Genomic DNA, 21,940 nt, shown 5'->3' with positions numbered 1-21,940 from the left:
CCCACGGAGACCCACGCTGAGCCCTGGGGAGGCTGGGTGGCCCACGGAGACCCACGCTGAGCCCTGGCGAGGCTGGGTGGCCCACGGAGACCCACACCAGGCCGAGCCCACTGCTGCCTGCACTCTCCCACTGGACCCGTGAGGTGACTCTGGGCTCATTCCTTCCCCAGTATGTCCTCCTGGTCTCTCCTGGGAAGTGCCTGGCCTGCCAAAGCTTGGCTCTCCTTCTGGGGGCCATCTGCATCCTTGACTTCACTCTACTTTGATTCTGGTCAGCTCCCATCTGCCTCCTCCATAGAGTTTCAAAATCCAGGAATGAAACTACAAGAGGTAAGGAACCACCACACAGAGGTCAGGCTGTCCTGGCCGTGCAAACAGGAGCCCATCAGCCCCCTGTCCTCTCTGCCATCCCTTCTCCCCCTTTTGAGGGGTCTCTGGCCCCAGCCAAGGAGCTCTGGTAGCAGTAACGAAGGCATCTGACTGCAAACCAAAAGGTTGGCAGTTCAAACCCACCAGCCACTTGCAGAAGCAAGACTGGGCAATCTACTTCCTTTAAGATTTACCACCTCGGAAACCCAATGGGGGTCACCAGGAGTTGGGACTGACTCAATGGCAGGAGGCTTTTTTTTCCTGGCCCCAGCCAGGCCCAGCCTTCAAGTTCCTTCTTCCTCCTCCTCACGGGCTACCTTCTCGAGGCTGTGCCGATGGCCCACGCTGATGCACGTCATCCCCAGCTGCTGGCAGACGCGGTACAGCTCGCTCTCCACCTCCTCTGTCAGGGCACTGGTGGCTTCATCCAGCACTGCGGGCAGAACACACAGGAAGGGATCACAGCCCTGCCCATCGACTGCTTCTCCTCCTTCAGCCCACACGGGGGACCCAGAAGCAGGCTGAATGCCACACTGGCTGACAGGAGCCCTGCATCGAGCAAAGGCGGGCCAAAGGAGTCAAGAACCAGGCCCCATCTGAGAAAACTTCCATCAGTGGTGGGACTATATCCCTCAGTTTCCTACAGACAGGCCAGCTACCTCTTGGGACCGCTCCACCCAGGCAATCAGCGATGAGGGAATCAATTCCCTCCACCCAGGGAATCAGGTCCCCCAAGGATGCTGGCTTTTGGAAAGGTCCCCACTCATCGCTCTGGCAGGCAGAGCTGGGGGGAACGTCTTCACCTCATGGCAGCGTCTGTGGGGCATGAAACCACAATCCCTCAGGCTGGCTCCCGGGCCCCAGCTGCTGCAGCATCAGGGAAGTTACAAACCATATTGAAACACCCAGAGCCGCGTGGAGGGTAGTAAGCACCACCGTCCCATGGGCTGAGCCCTGCTGTGGGGCGCGCGATGCAGGCCCAGCTCGGCAGAGGGCACCAAAGGAGGACTGAAAGCCTTCCCTGCAGGGGTGGACAGACCTAGGTGTGCTCTCCGCCCCGCACACTGCTGCACTAGTGAGCACCTGCAGGACGGGCCTCACCTGCATACTTGGGCTGAAGGTAGAAGAGTCGGGTGAAGGAGAGCCTCTGCATCTCCCCTGGAGACAGAACATCATACCTGAGAAAGGGGAATGAGAGGTGACTACCGGAAGCCCCATGATGCTGAGCTGAGGCTCTGCAGTGACGGGTTACAGCCTGTTAAGGGCCATTGTTGTTATGTGCTGTCGAGTCGGACCCGACTCATAGTGACCCCTGCTTGGGTTTCTGAGGCAGTATCACTATAGAAGTAGATTGTCTAACCTTTCTTCTGAGGAAGGGCTGGTGGGTTTGAACTGCCAGCCTTCTGGTTAGCAGTCAAGTGCCTTAGGCACTAAGCTACCAAAGCTCCTGTTTAGGGCCATTAGCATTTGATAAGGGACAGCATGTGGTCTCTGTCTAGAATGGCTCTGGGCAAAAGGGTCTCTCCGCAACACAGAGGGAAGTCACTCACTCCTTTCACCCAAAGCCCCACTGCCTACAGAGGTGAGGCCCAAACTCTGCTCCTAAGAGCAGAAAACATGCCCTCAATGGACCATCCAAACACCTGGGCTTTGGGATCAGGAGTCATCTCCAGCCCTAGTGGGCCCCTGGGACCCGCTGCCTTAGTCAGGAAGCTGACTCAGGAGCACCCCAACCCTCTTCTTACCAGTTCCAATCAACCTGCTGGTCCAGGCCCCCTGTCCTTGTCACCAAGCTGGACTGTAACAGACCCAGAGGGATGATGTCCATGAAAGGGCCCATTCCTGCTTCCTGTCACCAGCTCCCCCAGCCCCCTACACCTTTGAGACAGATATGCACCCCTAGGGGTGGGAGCTCTCCACACCAAGTAGGGGCGAGTATTCTACAAACAGCATCGCTACAGTTGATGACATATTCAGCTTCACTAGGGTTTTAAAACTCTCTACAGAGAGTACACCCCCTTATCATCTGTATCTGGCCAACAGCCCCCACCGCCTTTGCCCTTGAACTCCAACCGTGTATTCCTGTGCCCCCTGCCCCAGGCTCACACTTCTAGTCTGGGCCTAGACAACAGAGCCTGGGTCTGCTGGTACCAGCACCTGTGGTAGGAAGTGACAGGTGGGTGCTATCAGGTAGGCTCTGGATCTCAGGGTCCCTGCCTCCACTCACCAGGCCTGCCAACTCCAAGAACCTCATGATCCTCTCATCATCAGTAGACCCTGAGAAACAGAGAAGGCTCCTTCAAGCGACCAGCTCCTTCTGTGCAGCCAAATTATACATGGATGGGGCACATCATGGCAGCAGGTAAGGGACTTCAGAGGGGATGAGCCAAGTGAGACAAGGAAGGAAGTCACCATCGTCCTTCCTACAACAGGTGTCTCTGCTTAAGGACGGGACACCAGAGCAAGAGGAGGTAAAGGTACAGACCCCAAAATAGTACAGAGGAGGAGGAGAGGACCCAACCTGAAGCCAGCAGCTGGCTGGGGTCTCTCCTAAAAGACACATGTGGGGCCACATGTGTCAGGCAGAGCAGGGACAACTCAGACAGAAGGACATGACCCAAGGAGGCTCCAGCTCACCTGAGTCTGGGTAGATCTCCTTCAGAGGATAAATCACCTGATAAAGCAAAAACCACATTGGCCAAGGAGGAAGGCCAGTGAGAGGTGGGTCAGCACACAAGCCCACCCTCCCCCAGTAACACCCCAGGAACGCCAGAGAGATCAGGCTCCAGTCCACCTAAGGACACCAGCAAGCACCTGGCCTGAGGGTCCATGGGAAAGGCTGGGGGCTGGCAGATGCTGAGCCAGGGTCACTGTGACCTTCATAAGTATTTGGGGAAAAAGGGGCCCCAGAGACCAATACAGATGCTTAGCAAACAGGTGTGACACTGGACCTGCAGGCCCAGAAGTTGCTCCGAGTACACGAGCCCATGGATGCTGAATACAGTGTTCTTTGAACCAGGAAGGTCCCTGGCATGGGACATTTTCACCCCACCCTCTGCCCCATAACTCTCTAAAATCTGAGACCAGTCAGCAACCACACTGCCAGAGAGCCTGGCTATGAGAGGACGGGCGGCGGGGGGGGAGAGAAAGAGGGGCCCCAAACCGGGCTGACCTGCTCCCGAAGGGTCCCGTCAGTAAAGAAGGGCTTTTGTGGCAGGAACAGCACCCCGTGGGGTCCAAAGTCGGTCAGCATTTGCACTGAGCCTGCAGGGCCCACAGAAACCTCCCTCATGAGATCTCCTGGAGAAGGGAACCGCCCCCTCCTCCTCTCTCTGCTTCATCAACATGCTCCCCAACAAAAAGGCAGGAATCCACCACACTGCCCTCCCGTCCTGGGCCAAGGCTGGGGCAGGGGGAGTTCTCACCCCGTGTGCTTGCCCAGAGGCCGCCCAGAACGCGCAGCAAGGAGGTCTTGCCAGTGCCCGTGTTGCCCGTGATGAGCAGACTCTGGCCCTCGGAGATTTTCAGGCTCAAGTCCTTGATTAGGGGCTTGTCAGAGGAGGGGGCACAGATGGAGACCCGCTCAAGGACAAAAGCTGTGTCTGCCGGCTCCGCTGGCCACCCCGGGGCCCTGAGGTGAGAGAGGAGGAGGTAAGCACCGTCAGTATTCCCACGGGAGGTCTTGCCTGGCATCACTTCTGGATGGAGGTGGGGGTGGAGCACCTTCTGCACCAGGCTGCACAAAGCCCGTACAGGGCTGACCTCAGTCCACGTTAACACCCATGAGTCGCAGACACTCTCTCATCTGGCAGATGAGGAAACCAAGAGTCAGGTGCTGTGTAATTTGCCCAGAGTCACAGAGCAGGAAGGAGTAGAGCTGTGTGTGTCTAACTCTAATGTTGGCGGTTTTCCATGATGTCATGGTGGGATTAGGATATGAGCAGGAATAAAAATAACCAAAACCAAACTCACTGCCATCAAGTCAATTCTGACTCATAGTGACCCCCAATGGGTTCCAAGGTGGCAAATCTTCACGCAGGTAGATTGCGTCATCTTTCTTCTGGGGAGTGGCTGATGGGTTTGAACTGCCAACCTCTGGTTAGCAGTCAAATGCCTTAGGCACTGCACCACCAGAGCTCCTTATTAATAATGGGGATGGTAATTCTAAATGGTTATAGGGTTCCTCGATCTCCATGGATTCTGTCTCCCAACAAAACAGACATTTCCTAAAGTCCTGAACCATCACTCCTGCCTCTGGGCTCACAGTTGCATGACCTTCACTTTTGACAGGTGAGCAGTGACAGCACTGGTTCCTAAGCAGAGGGCACTCACTGTGGGTCCTGAATTCACTGTTCTCACTGTTTGGGAAGCTGACTTGGTGGCCAATCACCACCAGCCACTTGTCACGGCCTAACGTACGTAACCCCTGTAACAAGCCTAAGAGGAAAAGAAACCAAACAAGGCATTGTCGAGCAGGCTCCACCTCCTGGCGGCCCGGGTGTCACAGCAGGTCTGGGCCCCACGGGCTTTCTGTGACTGATTTTTCAAACGCAGATCACCAGGACCTTCGGAGGTGCCTCTGGTGGACGTGAACCCCTGAGTAGACAAGGGCATTAACCATTTGCACCACCCAGGGTACTCTCCTTTTTAAAGATAAAGAAACCAAGACACAGGAAAAAAAAGTATTTTTCCAAGAAAAACGAGGAGATGAAACAAACCCTGAAGCTACAGAAAGGTCAGAAACATTACGGAGCCCGCAAAGACGCAGGAATAAAGATGGCCCTGGGTCTGAGCAAGGTGTGAGGGACCACGCGCACACAGGCAGGAGGAAGAAAAGCAAGGGGGCCATGGGCGGAGCAAACCGTCCGAGTGCTTGCCACTCAGCAAAGGCGGGAGATTCGAGTCCACCCAGAGGGGCCTGGGGAGGAAGCCCTGGTGATTTCCTTGCAGAGAATCAGCTGCTAAAAACCCTACAGAACACCATTCTACTCTTAACACACATGAATCACAACAGCAACGGGTGCTGGGGAGGAAAGCAGGGCTCCGCGGGAGGGAGGAGGCACAGCAGTTTTGCGTCTGGACCTGGCAGAAGGCATGTGTGCGCTCTGCTTCCATCCGCCAGGGCACGGATGGGAAAGAACAGGATGGATGCCAGAACAGCAACACTGACGGTGCCCACTTACAGTGCGTCCTCAGAGATGTGGATTCCTTTCATTAATCCTCACAACTCTGCCACCCGCCCGGGACAGGGCAGAGCTCTGGTGAAGCCAGCCGGGAGACTCTAGACCTGCGTTCTCAACCACGCACGCCACGCCAGCTCAGTACTCACATATCCAAGTCCCACTCGCTGTCATCCAGGTTCTCAGAGTCCTGCGACTTCAGGGACACGTCCAGCAGGGTCTCTTGCAGCTCCCCAATCCTAGGCAAGAAATGAAAACCTAAGGCAGGGTCTGGGGGACCCAGGTGAAGGCCGTTCTCCTTTTCCCGTCTCGTGCCCACCAGCATATGGTGTTTTTCTGTTCCTTTACACTCTGCTCGGGGACTAGAGAGGCGCTGGTGCAGCCTCACCTGTGCGTGTATCCCGCCACGTCCGAGAGCGCCGTGGACAGGTCGATGAGCTGGGTGAAGCAGCTGATGAGGTAGATGCACACGAAGGCGTTCTGGACGAGACAAGAGCCACCAGGGCAGGCCTCAGCCCAGGGTGCTGGGCCACCAGGCGAGGGGCAGGCCTGAGAGCTGGGCCAATGGGATTCTCACCTTGCTGACCAGGGTGCTAAGCTCTGCGGGGCTCAGGTCTCCATAGACCCCACTGAAAATGGGGATTGCGATCACTACGTAACTCAGGATGCTGCCCAGATAGTCAAATGTGTTGACACCAACTGCAGAAGACAGACTATGTAAGAGACCAGGACCACTTGTGTGCTCGACAGAGGACACACCTCTCGGGACGGGGAGCAGGAAGCCGGTGCAGGGGGGCAAGCTGGTCCCTGGGTCCTTATTTTCCCGAGAACACTCACAGCAAAGGCAGTGCCTCCCCTGGTGAGCCCTTCATCAGAAAAATATTACAGGAACTGAGAGGAAGCAGGGAGGGGTTGAGGAGGGAAAAGGACCACCCCCTCTCACGGTTCCCACCTCCAGGGCCCTGGGAGCCAGGCTCCCTCGACCTACTGGACAGCCAGAGCTCCTTGGACATCAGCTCCCTCTGGGTCTGCAGGAGCTTCTGCAGCCTGAAGTCTGTCCTCATGTGCTCCACGTGCCCAGCTCTGACGAGAAAGGCTGCTGTGTCCATGTGGCCAGCAGAGCCTCGGCACACCCTCCTTTAGGGACCAAGCCTATCCCAGTGGCCTCAGCCTCAGACCCCTTCTGCTGCTAGCACCCATTCATTGCTTCATTCATCTGAGTATTATGTGCAAAAGAACATGAACTCTGGAGCTGGAAAGAACTTAGCTCAAATCCTGGCTCTGGTCAGTTACCAGCTGGGTGACCCTAACAGGCTGCTTAAGCCTCTGAGTCTCAGTTTTCTCATCTGTGAAATGGAGCTAATAACACCTACGAGATGGGCTGTAGGTCTAAGTTGCCATTGAGTCGTTTGTGACTCAGGGTGACCGCATGGGTGCAGAGTAGAACGGCTCCACAGGGTTTTCAAGCTGTGATCTTCTGTAAGCAAATCCCCAGGACGGGCTTCTGAGATCCCTGGGTAGGTTCGAACAGCCATCCTTTTGGCTAGTCATTGAGTGTTTAACTGTTTGTGCCACCCAGGGACTCCACGTAAGAGGTTAAGGCATTAGAGTTACTGAATAGAAAGTGTTACCCATACAAGAGGCCCTGCTGCTATTAAACAAATATCCACAGAGTCATCGCTATGTGCCAGGCTCCAGGCTAGTTAAAACCAGTTGCCATCAAGTTAATTTACATTCATGGTGACTCCATGTGTTGTCAGAGTAAAACTGTGCTCCACAGAGCTTTCAATGGCTGATGTCTTAGAAACAGATGGCCAAGCCTTTCTTCCCAGACACTGATGGGTAGACTCAAACCTCCAGCCTTCTAGTTAGCAGCCAAGCACATTAATTGTCTGCACCACTCAGGGCCTCCTACGCTAGTCAGCTAGTGGGATAGAGGTGGATCAAATAGCCCCTGTGCCTGCAAGGCTCCCAGCTGGGACAGGCAGGCCTATGTACTGCCTTCTGCCCTGGGGTGTGGAAAGTGTTATAGCAAAGGCATGTCCTCAGCGCCATGGCAACAGACAGGCTTGACCACCAAGGGAGTGTGGAAAGCTCTCCCAGAGAAGTGACTTGAGGCTTCAAGGACACAGAAATTCTCCACCAGAAAAGGTAGAGAAAGGTGAGGGGGCATTTTAGGAGGCAGTCAGATTTTACAGATAGGGACAGGGAAGCCACAGGAAAACCTGTCCAGACCAAACCAAACCAAACTAAACTCACTGCCATCCAGTCTGATCTGACTCCCAGTGACTCCTCCGTCGATTTCTGAGGCAGTATCACTATGAAGCAGGCTGCCCAACCTTCTTTCCGAGGAGTGGCTGGTGGGTTTGAACTGCCAGCCTTCTGGTTAGCAGTCAAATGCCTTAGGCAATATGCCACCAGAGCTCCCACCTGTCCAGACCACCAGGAAATAATGTGCCTTTCCCAGAGCTTAGAGCTTTAAGAGCAGAGGCTGTAGACTCCAAAAACCAATTTACTACAAGCCCAGCCCTACCTACCCTCAACCAAACCCCAGAGTCCTAGTATTTTTTTGGTGCCCTCAAGTGGCGGAAGCTGCAAACTACAGCAGAGACTGACAGGCAAGCAAAGGTCCCAAGGTTATTAGATCCACCCCAATAGAAGTGAACCTAGGAATCAGAGGTGGTCCAAAGAGTTGCTTCCACAACTTAAACACAGACCTCTGGGGCCTGCACTATCAGTTCAAACACTGATTCCACAGGCCTCACGCAAGGTGGAGGACAAGGACTTACTGGCCCTGGGGGGAAGAGAAGAGATTTTCCAGCGCTGCTGTCAGGAGACCAGTCTGCTCACTTGGAGAGCGTCTATGGGGAGCAGGTCTCCTACTCTTCCACCAAGAGGCCCCCATCGCCTCCCATACTGAAGAGGGAGGATGGCCTTGACCCCAGGCACTGCCAGAAAGCCACACAAGGGAAATGCCTCATAGTCATAGAGCTGATGAAGCATTCACTCATTTTATTTTGATTTTTGGGGCCCATTCCAGGCCAGTAAGACTAAACCCAGCCACTAGGAGGCACTACCAGGACCAACCCTTGGAGCTAAGGATGAGTCAGACAATGACACAGAGGCAGAGGGGGATGGTCACACCAAGAGACCAAGAACACTCAGCCCTAAGCTCAGGGACAGATCCTGGTGGTGGTGAAGGGGTTGCAGAAGTCATCTTCCTTCTCCACTCTCAAGTCTGACAAGACAGAAGGGGAGCTGACTCACCTGTAGAAAGCAGCGGGCTCAGCATTCACCCGAATCTGCATGTGCTTGAACCTGGACAGACCAAAAGGAACATGGTGACAACAGGAGGACTGGCCCCTTTCCTTTCAGAGCCCTGGATCAAAGGCCTCAGACAAAGAGGGGCCCAACCCTGCCCCTGGACTACCACAGGGATGTGACATTCCAGAGCCTGGACAGAAGGGGCAGAAGGGACTGTAGGGACAGAGCCTGCTTCACCATTCCCCAGAGGGGAGGTGTGTGGCTGCTCCTAATACTTCATCCTTCCAGGGCTGGGTCTGAAAAGAGGAGGTCAGGAAGCAGGGGCTGGACCCACCAGCTTCTAGACGCAAACTGAAACAGGGCTCTGAACCAGGAGAAGGCCAGTAAGACTGTTCTCAGAGCTTCTCGTGTATAATCCCATTAATCTGCACAACAATCTTCTAAGATGGCCCAGCATCATCCCGTTTTAGAGATGAGAAAACCGAAGCTTAGAGAGGTTAAGGACCTTCCCCAAGATCACACACAGCTGGGATTTGAACTTATATGGTCTTTTTCCAGACTCCATTCCCTTAACCATCTGCGCAGGACAGAAACTTTAAGCAAAAGACACACCTGAAATCTCCTTCCAGCTTCTCCTGCTGCACCAGCTTCGCCACAATGGGGCCCATCAAAATTTTGTTCACTATGGTCCCCAGGATGAAATACCCAAAGATGCTCACAGGCCCAAGCCAGCCTGTGCTGGAAACCGGAGAAAGAGAAAGGGAGACCTCAGCCCTGACTCCCAGGTAGCCCGCCCCATCTCAGCAGCTCTGTGGGACTCCTGCAGGCGGACATCCGGTACCTGGTCCAAGCCACCAGAGCACCAACAAACACCATGGGGGCCCAATGGAGGACAGGGGCCCAAGCATGCAGGATAGGAAGACTTCCTGGGTACAGACGGGAGGGAGGAAGACAAGCCTCCGCTGGACCCTGGCCTGAGAGCTGACTCAGCCCAGTGTGTGGGTGAATGGCCTCTGGGGAAAAGCAGGCCAGGGCAGAGAGGGACCCTGGAAGGAAGAGCTTCACCTCTGGAAGCACTGATAGGTGTAGTAGGCGAGGGTGAAGGGGGAGATGATCAGCTGTCTGGCCATGTTGCTGAGCTGCCGACAGAACCGCTCCACGTCCTGGCTGATGCGCTGGTCCCTGCAGCCAACGACACAGAGTATCTGCACCCAAGCAGTTGGGCTCAAGGGGCACACAGAGCCAAGAGTTTCATGTGACCTGTTATCTGAAGGAGCCCAAGGGAAGATGGACCCAGACAAAGGCTGATTTCCTAGAGGCAATGAGACTCTTAGGAGCTCTAAACTGCATTCTGCAGAGTGGCTTTCTATGGTGCCTCAGTTTACCACTCAGTGAAAGTGGTCCAGCACCAGGGGTCTGAGCCAGCTGAGCTGAGCCCAAGAAAAAGTTGCGGGTAGATGAGCCAATCTTCTGGAAGATCGGGAAAGCGGTGCCATTGCTCTCAATCCTCCCCAATTTTCCTGTGTGTGCCTGTCCCCGTTTTAGCTATCTGGCTGCAGAAGCTTCATGGGGATGGAGCCATGGGAAGAGGCCTAGAAGAGGAAGTAAGGAGAAGCAGTAGCCTGCCAAGAGTCTTAGCTGCAAAGTTCAGCTTGAGGGGGAAAGGTCACCCTAGACAACGGTGTTTGCTGGGAGGGTGGTGAGTGGGGAAGACAGACCCCATAGGTCCCATTTCACCACTAGAGTCATGCTGACTCCTCATATTCCCAATGCAAGATGTGACATTAGGTAAGTCACTTGCAGTCTCTGGGCCTCAGTTTCCTCATCTGTAAGATGACAGCTAAGTGACATTGGAACACTTGTCATGTGCAGGCATGGTACCATGTGTCTAACACGAATTGTACCATTTTATCCTCACTATTTCTCTTGAGATAGGAACGATTATCATTCCCATTTTACAGCAGGGGAACCTGAAGCTTAGTGAATATGGGAGCTATAAGCTGGGACACGACAGAATTGGGATTTGAACCCTAGACCGAGTCCTAGACAAGATTGAAAATCCCAGAACTGGTTTTCTAGCTTTTTTTTTGGCAAGGGCCCTTTCTTCAGAGGGTACCTTATTTGGAAGCCCAGGACACAAAGTGGATAAAAGGGAGCTGCCCCAGAGCCCTAGCCCCTTCTTTTCAGCTCCCTAGCTTCAGCCCTGCAGCCTCTCCAGGGGGCCTCTGCAGAGCAACCCTGCCCCCACAGCTCTGCACAACAACCTCTGCACGTAATGACCACAGGTGGGGCTGAGCCTGATGGGCAGGGCTACACAGAAGGTAGTGAGGATGGGGGGCGGGGTCGCCTACGGGTTATCCACGTCATCCTGCAGCACGTTGAGAGTGTAGTACACCCGGCCCCGGAAGTAGAGACGATGGAGGTGCTCGGTGAGGTCCTTCCTCCAGCTCACATACAGCAGGTTGCAGGTGAACTGGTCAAAGCTCTTGAGCTGTGCAGTTGGAGAGGCAAGGAGTTGGAGTGGGGGATGGCTTCCTGAAAATCTTGGCTCAAAGCTGAGTGCTGACAGAAAGTTTTGCTGACCAGCCCCGGCCCACTCTGATTACTCTGTCTGCTCAGCACATTTGCTTGCTGAAAGCATCAAGTCACGGGATTTATTTCTTATTCACTCATGTCTCCATTCTACGGACAAATGCCACATGGAGGCCCTCTAGCCCTTTCTCCACTCTTTCTGCTGTCTTATCCTGAGAGCTGATGAGCTTCTAGAGGTTGGAAACTATACCTTCTATTCCATTTAGGTTCTACTCCTCTGTTCCCAAAGCCTGAAGCAGGGATCTGCATATACAGGTGCTTACAGACCAAAGACCCATTAGAGTGTAAGCCAGAGTGTGATGAGTAATGGCTTCCCCCAGAAAGCACGGCCTGACAGACAGTGGCAGGCTTGAGTCCTGGCAGAGCCCTAAGTCTTCTTTCCTTCACCACTTACTGGGCACCTATGCACTAATGGCTAGGGAAATAACAATCAGCTCACAGTCTAGCAAGGAAACAGACTACTGTAGGGGTGGGGACAGTATTACAGCCAAAGTAAGTGCAAGGTACTAGTTATTGGGGAAGTACAGAGAAAGCTGGGAGGACTTGAAAGAGATGACACCAGAGATATCTTGGTTTTAGCCAAGTGAGCGAGAGGGCAGGGGAAAGAGGCCATTTCAGGGCAGATGCAGGAAGTGCAAAGGCTCCGAGGTTTGACCTGGTGCCAGGCTGAGGTACAGGCTCAATCTTCCAGAGGAGGAGAATAGCTATGGCTGCTGATCTAGTTTCGAAGTACTCTGAGCTTCCCTGAAGCAAAAGGTCTAGGGATGAAAGGGACAATGATCATTTCCAATAAATACCACTTTTAACCAGAAGCTCATGGCCAGCCCTCAGAGCTTGAAACCCTCGATGAAGGGGTCCCAACAGTGAGAGCAATGCCCTGCTCAGGGTTCCGATCTTCAGGGCAACCATTCTCAAGTTCCCTGGAAAGAGGGGGAACGCCACCCACAGCTTCATGGTGCCTAAGTCCCAGGCACACTAGGCTTACCGTGGAGTTGAGAACAATGAGCACGGCAGCCAGGAATGTCAGGCTCTTAAACTCATCCAGAGCTTTGTTCCCCAGGACCCGGTAGTACTGACTGGGGATCAGACCAACCTGGTAGACAATCAGCTGTTCTGGGGGAGGAAGAGTCAGAATCAGACATCAGTGACGAGGAGGAAGAACGGGAGGTGGGAGGCTTTCTCCTGAGTCCCTGCCTCATCAAAACCTGAGAAAAGGGAAGGGGCCCACACCAGGCTGCCCTCCTCCCTTGAACCGGGGCTCACTCACTTACCCAGCAGGGCCACACACAGAAGGGTCAGGAACATCAAGGTACTCTGTGATGACCAAGAGGGAAACAAAATCTTCTGTATCTTCAGGAACCTCTGGAGAAATTGCAGGTCTAGCCTGGGCCTGAAGAAGAGAAGCAGAGAGAAGCCCAAGAGGGCAGGTAAGAATTGCAGAGCAGTTATCAGGCTTATCTATGTAGTTCTGTAGTTCTGTTGGGAGCCAGGCCCCCAGTGGTTTCCTAATGCTGAAGATGGTAGGCTGGGAATAAACCAGAGATAGAAAGGAAATTGTTTAAGGTGATAAATGCTATAAAAAAGTATCTTCTAAAAACCTATAGCACAAAACAGTTAATGTAGAAACGTTAGCCACATCTTCTTTATGACTGCAAATAAGACAAAGACGCCAATTTGATCAAGGGTTTTCAGGTCCTGGCTAAAGCAAAAGAAAAAAAATGAGGTAAAAGGATTGAAAGGGAGGAGATTAAATTATCATTATTTGCAGATGACTGGATGTGTCACACAGGAAACACAAGTAAATCAGTGGATAAACTGATGGACACAAAAGGAGTTGAGCCATGTTGGTGGAGATAAGATTAACATACAAATAACCACAGTGTTTTGTTAAACAGCAACTACCAACAACACACCAGCAACAACCAATCAGAAATACAAAGAAAATAAGATGCCATTTACAAAAATAACAAAAGTATAGATAGGCTACAAAATATCCAGGAAATAACTTTTGAGAAAGAAGACCTAGATAGACAGAAATGGTATGACTTAGTATATAAAATCTTCCATTTTAACAAAAATAGTCTATCCCCAAACTCACTGCCATCGAGTTGAACCTGACTCACAGCGACCCTTCCTTGGGTTTCCGAGGTGGTATCTCTACGGAAGTAGATTACCCAGTCTTCCTTCCAAGGAGTGGCTGGTGAGTTTGAACTGCCAGCCTTCTGGTTAGCAGTCAAATGCCTTTGGCACTACACCACCAGAACTTCCAAAATAGTCTATACATGCAATATAATACCAATCAAAAGTTCCCCAGGACTTCTCTGAGACTTTCACATGGAAGAATAAAGTGCAGGAATAGTTTAGGGTAGCTGTGAAAAACAGGAAAGGGAGAGGAAGAGAATCAAACCATCAGGTTGTTAAGACATATCAGGGCTAGAGTAATAAACTATGGTATTAATGCAGGAATAAAAAAGACCAATGGAACAGAGAGACTAAAAAACAAAACAAAACAAAAGAACTATATTTACACAGGCATCTAACAGAGGTTATATCCCAAGAAAGGGCACATTAATACGAATACCAATGATTGCCAGCACTTATTAAGCACATACAACACCCCCAGAACTATTCTAAGTGCTTTACATGTATTAATAAGGTTTCCAGTTTGTGTAAGTACACTGAGGGGAAACCTCCAGAAATGCAAACTGGATTCAAGAGGACATGAAATGAGGGGTTACCATTGCTGATGTCAGATGGATCTTAGCTGAAGCACAGATGTCACTTTGAAGACTAAGGTGCACCTAACCTAAGTCATGCATGGTCTTTTCAATTGCCTCACATGCATGTGAAAGCTGGACAATGAATAAGAAAGACCTAAGGAGAGTTGATGCCTTTGAATTGTCTTGTTGGCAAATATTGAAAATACCATGGATTGCCAGAGGAATGAACAAATCTGTCCTGGAGGAAGTACAGCCAGAACGCTCCTTGGAAGAAAGCATGGCCAGACTTCGTCTCACCTGCTTTGGCCATGTTGTTAGAAGGGAACATTCCCTGGAGAAGGATATTATTCTTGATAAAGTAAGGTCAGTGAAAAAGTGGAAGACCTTCAATGAGAGGCACCAACACAGTGGCTGCAACCATGGGCCCAAGCACAGCAGATTGTGAGCTGGCACAGGACCCGGTAGTGTCTTGTTACCTATGTCATAGCGGCGTAGGGTCGCTGTGAGTCGGAGCCGAGTCGATGGCACCTAACAACAACAACGACATTACAGGTATTAATTCACTGAACCCTCACAACCCTAAGAGATGTAGACCATGTCTTTACTTCAGGATGAAGAAACTGAGGCAGAAATGTTAAGTAACTTGTCCAGTCACCCATCTAATAAGTGGTGGCCTTAGGGTTTGAACAGAACACAGCTGGCTCCAACAATCTGTGCTCTTCACATTTATACTGTTCAGCTTCTCTAACAGTATTAATTAAAATTTAAATTACTAATTAATTAAAATTTAAAATTTATTGTGATTAAAAAAACACACACATATATATATATACACCAAACCGAAACACCAAACTCACTGCCATCGAGTCAGATCCGACTCACAGCGACCCCTCCTTGGGTTTCCGAGGCGGTATCACTGTGGAACTAGAATGCCCAACCTTCCTTCTGAGGAGTGGCTGCTGGCTATACACACTGTATGATATATATCACACAGTTCAGTGATGCACATTCATCATGTTGTACTACCATCACCACCATCCATTTCCAAAAAGTTTTACATCACCACAAACAGAAAATCAGAATCCCTTCAGCGATAACTTCCGCCCTCTCCTCCCCCAGTGCCTGGTAACCATTAATAAACTTTGGCCTCTCTGCATTTGTCTATTCCGGATACTTCACATAAGTGGGATCATACAGTCTTGTCCTTCTGTGCCTGACTTATTTCACTCAGCATATTGTCTTCAAGGTTCAGCCAATGCCACAGCAGCACTCAGAACTCCATTCCTCTTTATGGCCCAGTCCTAGTCCATTGTGTGCATAAACACATTGGTTCATCCATTCATCTGTAAATTCATTACTAACTAATTGAAATGTTGTTGTTGTTGTTGTTGTGTGCCGTGGAGTCAGCCCCGACTCATAGCGACCCCTCCTTGGGTTTCCGAGGCAGTATCACTACGGAAGTAGGAGTGCCCAACCTTCCTTAGTGGAGGAAAATCTGCGTTATGACCTCAAGCCATTTAAAAATACGAACTTTCAAAACTCCAAATGGATTAAAAACCTGAAAAGTAACACTCTATCAAGTCAACAGAAGGAAATGTAGAAAACTATTTTAACACACAATATCCTGATTAACAATTATCTTGACGATGTTGAAGGTCTCTGGGTGGCCTCTGGGTGGCGCAAGCGATTCTCCCTTGGCTGCATTACAGCCAAGAAAAAACCCTCTGGAGCAGTAATACAAGGGGTTGCTATGAGCTGGAATAGACTCTATGGCAATGGGTTTGGGCTTTTTTGGTTTTCAGTGATGTTTATGTGGGAAGGAATTTCTCAGATAAGAAAGACCCTACACCTACAAACTTTAAGGGGGGAAATAGATGGGTTTAATTTAAAGTAAATATTTTTGTTAAAGTCAATGCCACAGGTTAAGTAAAAATGTGGGAAGGGTATTTGCAGAATGCAAAAGGGATTAAAATCTAGAACATACAAGAGGCTGACTGGCAGTGGGCTTGGTTTTTATAAGTCATCAAGACAGGACATCCATAGAAAAGTAGAAAAAGATACAAAGAGGCAACTCACAACAGGAAGGCCAATGCCTAATAAACATAAGGAATGAAAACTAACACAATGAGATACCACCTTATACCCATCAGATTGACAAAACTGTTAAAATCCCAACAATACCAAGAGTTGAGGGATATGGGGAAACAGGAAACTTAGTGCACTGCTAGTGGGACATATTAACTGGTGTGACCGTTTCAGGGAAAAATGTAGAATTAGGTATGACCCAGCATACCCTGGGGTGGTGGTGGTGGTGGTGGTGGTGGTGGTGGTGGAAGAGGATAAATCAGAGAAATTCACCCATATTCACAAAATGAAAAGTGTCAGAATATTCTTTACATTATGGCTTGTGGTGGCTAAAAAATTGAAAGCAATCTAGGTGTCCATCACTAGGGAAATGAGTGAGATTTTATTTATTCATTTTAGGAGTCTATACACATGGGGTAGCATCAAGCAGCAGGCAGAAGTTAAAACCAGATTTACATAAAGTAGCTATTTACACTACAGTAGCATGGATGAAGGAGCTGTGGTAGCACAGTGCCTAAGGCACTTGACTGCTAACCAGAAGGCTGGCGGTTCAAACCCACCAGCCATTCCTCGGAAGGAAGATGGGACAATCTACTTCTGTAGTGATACTGCCTCGGAAACTCAAGGAGGGGTCGCTATGAGTCAGGTCCGACTTGACGGCACATAACAACAACAACAACAGTGTGGATGAAAGGTCCTTTGGTGGCACAGATGGTCTGTGCTGACTACTAACCAAAGTTTGGTAGCTTGAACCCACACTAGTGGTACCACGGAAGAAAGTCCTGGTGATCAGGTTCCATCAAGTACAGCCAAGAAACCCTTATGGAGCAGTTCTACTCTGTAACCCGTAGGGTAATCATGAGTCAGAATGGACTCGATGGGCAACTGGGTAGCATGGATTATCTCAAAAACATGGAGTAAAACAGATTAAAACAATATTCACAGGATTCATATGAATTCAAAATCACAACGGTTAAGCGCTAGGCCGCTAACCAAAAGGTTGGAGGTTTGAACCCACCCGGCGGCTCGCAGGGGAAACACCTGGTGATAGCTCCCATAGAGATTCCAGAAACCGAATCGAACTCATAGCCATCGAGTCAATTTCGATTCACAGCTACCCCCATAGGGTTTCCAAGGCTGTAAATCTTTACGGAAGATGACTGTCTCATCTTTCTCCCGCGGAGCGGAGGGTGAGTTCGAACCACCAATCTTTTGGTGAGCAGCCAAATACCCTTAAACACTGCACCACCAGAGCTCCTTCCCACAAAGAAAACAGTCTAGTAAACCCTATCGGACAGTTCTACTCTGTCACACTGGGTCATGTGAGTCTGGAATCCACTCACAACATCATGTACTTTTCAAGGTAATACACAGACAAATTTCACTAAGGTGGACGACATTTAAATGCACCAGAATGGGTGTCTGAGAAGGAGTAAAATGGAATTAGGAATAAAGAACGAAGGAGGGAAGATAATAAACAAGAGGGACCTCACACTGACTCACAAAGACAGAATGCCAAGAACTGACAACTGAGGTTCTTTAAACAAAACAATAATGCAGTCACGAGGGAGAGGATCCCACACACTCCGCACCCAGAATGCAGTGTATGGCGGACGTTCCTGCGTAGGCGCGAGGGGAAAGGGCCCGTGCCAGTACAGGGCGGCCTCGCACACACGGGAGGTGGGCTTCGGGAATTGCTTCTTGCTCAGAAGTCACCTGACCCCGGGCGGGGACACGAGGATGGAGGGCTAGGGCTGGAGAGCCCCTGCCTCATAGGATCCGAGCAAGACGTCCGCGGCCCAGGCCTCTCCCACCTCCCCTGGCCGCCCAGCTCACCTGGCGCCGGCCCCGGCCGGGGCCGCTGGAACAGCCATGACCAAAGGGTCAAAGCTGCCACCCTTAAGTTCAGCTCCGGGCAGAGTACGAGGAGCGCGCGCCGGCCGGGGAGGGGCGGGGCCCCGGCGACCACAGAGACGCTGGAGGCTAGAGAGGAAGGCTCCGGGAGATGCGGCAGCTCCCGGAAGCGACTGGCTTCTCTGAAAGAACGAAAGAATGCAGAGCGTTAATTCAGTCGGCCCAGCGCCTAGAGCATCCCTTGTTGTCTGGGAGCGTTCTCCTTCTACCGGAGGTAGTCAAGCATGTAACGGAAGTATTTTACAGGTATTTTAGGCTTTGAATATAGTTTACTCTCCCAAAGAAGCCAGAGTGATCTTTTAGAAACATCAGTCAGAGCATACCACTCTTCCGCTTAAAACTGTCCAATAGTTTGTTATGGCTTCCGATTGCTGTTGTTAGGTGCCGTCAAGTGGCTCCAACTCATAGCGACCCTGTGTACAGTAGAACAAAACACAGCTGGGTCCTGCGCCATTCTCATAATCTTTGCTATCCTTGAGCTCATCCTTCCAGCGATTGTGTCAAACTATATCGTTGAGGGTCTTCCCCTTTTTCGCTGACCCTCCACTTTACCGAGCATGATATCCTTCTCCAGGGAGTGGTCCCTTTCTACAACATGACCAAAGTGGCCATTCTCGCTTATAAGGAGCATTCCAGCTACACTTCTTCCAGAACAGATTTGTTAATTCTTCTAGCAGTCCACAGTACCCAGTATTCTTCAACACCACCACAGTCCAAAGTCATATTCATTCTTTGGTCTTCCTTCTGAATTGTGTAGCTTTCATATACATATGCTGTTGTTGTTGTTATGTGCCATCGAGTCGGCCCAACTCAGGGACCCCTCCTTGGGTTGCCGAGGCAGTATCACTACGGAAGTAGATTGCCCAACCTTCCTTCCGAGGCTATTGAAAATACAGGGCTTGGGTCCAGCGCACCTTAGTCTTCAAAGTGACATCTTTGCTCTTCAACACTTTAAAGAGGTCTTTTGCAGCAGATTTGCCTAGTTGCAATATGTCCTCTGATTTCTTGGCTGCTGCTTCTATAGGTGTTGATTATGGATCCAAGTAAAATGAAATCACTGACAACTTTAATCTTTTTTCCATTTATAGTGATGTTGCTGATTGGCCCACTTGGGAGGATCTTAGTTTTCTTTATGTTGAGGTGTAAACCATAATGAAGGCTATAGTCTTTCATCTTCAGTAAGGAGCTCTGGTGGCTTAGTGCCTAAGGCATTTATTTGACTGCTAACCAGAAGGCTGGTGGTTCAAACCCATCAGCCACTCCTCGGAAGGAAGGTTGGGCAATCTACTTCCATAGAGATACCACTTTGGAAACCCAAGCAGGGGTCACTATGAGTCAGAAATGACTCGATGGCAGTGAGTTTGGTTTGGTTTTTTGGAAACCAAGTCCAATTCACTTTCAGCAAGCAAGGCTGCTTCAAGTCCAATTCACTTTCAGCAAGCAAGGTTGTGTCATCTGTATATGGAATGTTGTTAATGAGTCTTCCTCCAATTCTGATGCCTAGATCTTCTTCATATAGTCCAGTGTCTCCGATTATTTGCTCCGTATACAGATTGAATAATTATAGTAAAAGGATACACCCCTGATACACACCTTTCATGATTTTAAACCATGCCGTATCTCCTTGTTCTGTTAATCTTTTTTCCATTTATAGTGATGTTGCTGATTGGCTCACTTGGGAGGATCTTTGTTTTCTTTATGTTGAGGTGTAATCCATAGTGAAGGCTGTAGTCTTTCATCTTCGGTAAGGAGCTCTGGTGGCTTAGTGCCTAAGGCATTTATTTGACTGCTAACCAGAAGGCTGGTTATTTTCAAGCCCTGTATTTTCCTTGCTGAAAGTGAAGAGGACTTGAAGCACTTACTGATAAAGATCAAAGCACTTACTAATGAGACATCTCAATGGGTATTCCATCAATTCCTGGAGCTTTGTTTTCTTACCAATTCCTTCAGTGCAGCTTAGACTTCTTCCATCAGTATCATTGGTTCTTGATCTTGTGCTACTTCCTGAAATGGTTCAACCTTGACCAATTCATTTTGGTACAGTACTCTGTGTAATTCTTGCATCTTCTTTTGATGCTTCCTGCACTGTTCAATATTTTGCCCACTGAAACCTTCAATATCGCAATTCCAGGCTTGAATTTTTTCTTCAGTTCTTTCAGCTTGAGAAATGCCAGGGTTGTTGTTCTTCCCTTTTGGTTTTCTAACTCCAAGTGTTCAGATCTTTTACTTCATCATTTCTTCCTTTTGCTTTAGCTCTTCTCTGTTCAAGAGCATTCAGAATCTCTTTTGACATCCATTTTGGTCTTTTCTTCCTATCCTATCTTTTTAATGATCTTTTGGTTTCTTCATATGTGATGTTCTTGATGTCATCCCACATCTCTTCTGGTCTTCAGTCATTAGTATTCAATGCCTCAATTTGATTCTTTCAGATGGTCTCTAAATTCAGGTGAGATATACTCAAGGTCGTAGTTTGGCCCTCATGGACTTGTTTAAATTTTCTTCAGCTTCAACTTGAACTTGCATATGGGCAATTGATGGTCTGTTCTGTGGTTGGTCCCTGGCCTTGCTCTGACTGATGATACTGAGCTTCTCCATTGTCTCTTTCCACAGATGTAGTCAATTTGATTCCTGTGTATTCCATCTGGTGAGGTCTACCTGTATAGTGAATATTTATGTTGTTGAAAAACAGTATATGCAATGAATAAGTCATTGGTCTCACGATATTCTATCATGTGATCTCCAGTATTGTGTCTATCAATAAGGCCATATTTTCTAGCTACCAATCCTTCTTCTTTGTTTCCAACGTTCACATTCCAATCACCAGGAATTATCAATGCATCTCGATTGCATGTTTGATCCATTCAGATTGTAGAAGTTGGTAAAAATCTTTAATTTCTTCATTTTTGGCTTAAGTGGTTGGTGTGTAAATTTGAATAATAATCATATTAGCTGGTCTTCTTTGTAGGATTATGCATATTATCCTATCACTGAGAGAGTTGTACTTAAGGATAGATCTTGAAAAGTTCTTTTTGATCAAGAAAAGGTTTATCTATGGAAGGAAATTTTCTTTGTTGGTTACCAGGGGTAGGAGGGGAGAGGAGGGAAGGGAACACTTTTGGATAGGTAGAGATAAGTATTGATTTTGGTGAAGAGAAGGGCAATGTACCAAATGTGAGTGATCAACATGGTGGCATTGAGGAAGAGGCAGACAGAGAGACGTACATGGGAGGTACAGACAACAAAGATGAACCCTTTTGAACATACAGTACTACAGTGTCATTGAAGGCAAACATGGATATACATGTGGATAGATGGGTGGACAGGCAGAACTATTAGGTATGTCTATGAAGTGGGGAGTGTACTCAAGACCACATATAAGGTTGGCAGACAATGGTCCTATAAGGGTATTTGTATGATCTGAATTCCCAGGTGTATAGTAGAGCTGATGGGACAAGGTTGTAGTCACTTCTTGGTCACAGCCTGCTACCCAGAGAGACCGAGTGGTTGGACCTGTGGGCTCAGCACCATAGCCACAGGGGACATCAAGCTCAATTGGCATAACATACTACACATAACATTGTTGCACTTCCTACTTTTACAAATAGTGACTGGGATCTTAAAAGCTTGCAATCAGCCATCTTGATGCAACGATGGGTCTCTCCTTGTCCAGAGCAAAGAAGAATGAAAACCAAAGATTCATGGAAAGAATTAGCCCTAGCGACTGGTACACCATGCGATCTGCAGCCTGTGTGACTATGAGACCAGAAGAACTAGATGGTGTCTGGCTACCGCTGTCAACCACTTGGAAGAGGTCTA

General features: G+C 49.6%; 1 protein-coding gene across 1 annotated transcript; it reads right to left on the bottom strand.

The window, feature by feature from the left end:
* Positions 1–252: 252 nt before the first annotated feature.
* Positions 253–18,084, bottom strand: ABCD4 (ATP binding cassette subfamily D member 4). Its single transcript, XM_007941421.2, has 19 exons — positions 18,047–18,084; positions 12,677–12,795; positions 12,391–12,518; positions 11,165–11,304; positions 9,879–9,995; positions 9,426–9,551; positions 8,817–8,867; positions 6,538–6,632; positions 6,127–6,248; positions 5,938–6,029; positions 5,699–5,788; positions 3,795–4,000; positions 3,542–3,633; positions 3,007–3,043; positions 2,597–2,646; positions 2,115–2,167; positions 1,471–1,547; positions 687–802; positions 253–321 (listed from the first exon to the last, which is right to left on the bottom strand). Exons 1-19 carry the CDS (start codon positions 18,082–18,084, stop codon positions 253–255), a joined length of 1,818 nt encoding a protein of 605 aa, XP_007939612.2.
* Positions 18,085–21,940: the final 3,856 nt, after the last annotated feature.

This window comes from Orycteropus afer, unplaced genomic scaffold (assembly GCF_000298275.1).
Source record: "Orycteropus afer afer isolate SDZICR_OR568_19922 unplaced genomic scaffold, OryAfe1.0 scaffold00079, whole genome shotgun sequence".
Lineage (NCBI taxonomy): Eukaryota > Metazoa > Chordata > Mammalia > Tubulidentata > Orycteropodidae > Orycteropus > Orycteropus afer.
The sequence above is the reverse complement of the archived record's forward strand: the minus strand, read 5'-3'. Positions and strand labels throughout refer to the sequence as shown.

What these genes read in the sequence shown, in the direction of transcription:
- ABCD4 (XM_007941421.2), bottom strand. Translation starts at nt 18,084, where the DNA reads ATGGCTGTTCCAGCGGCCCCGGCCGGGGCCGGCGCCAG. An exon ending in GTGGCGGGATACACGCACAG is followed by an intron (nt 5,789 to 5,937) that starts GTGAGGCTGCAC and finishes TTTCTTGCCTAG; the next exon opens with GATTGGGGAGCTGCAAGAGA. An exon ending in ACGGGACCCTTCGGGAGCAG is followed by an intron (nt 3,044 to 3,541) that starts GTCAGCCCGGTT and finishes TTGCTTTATCAG; the next exon opens with GTGATTTATCCTCTGAAGGA.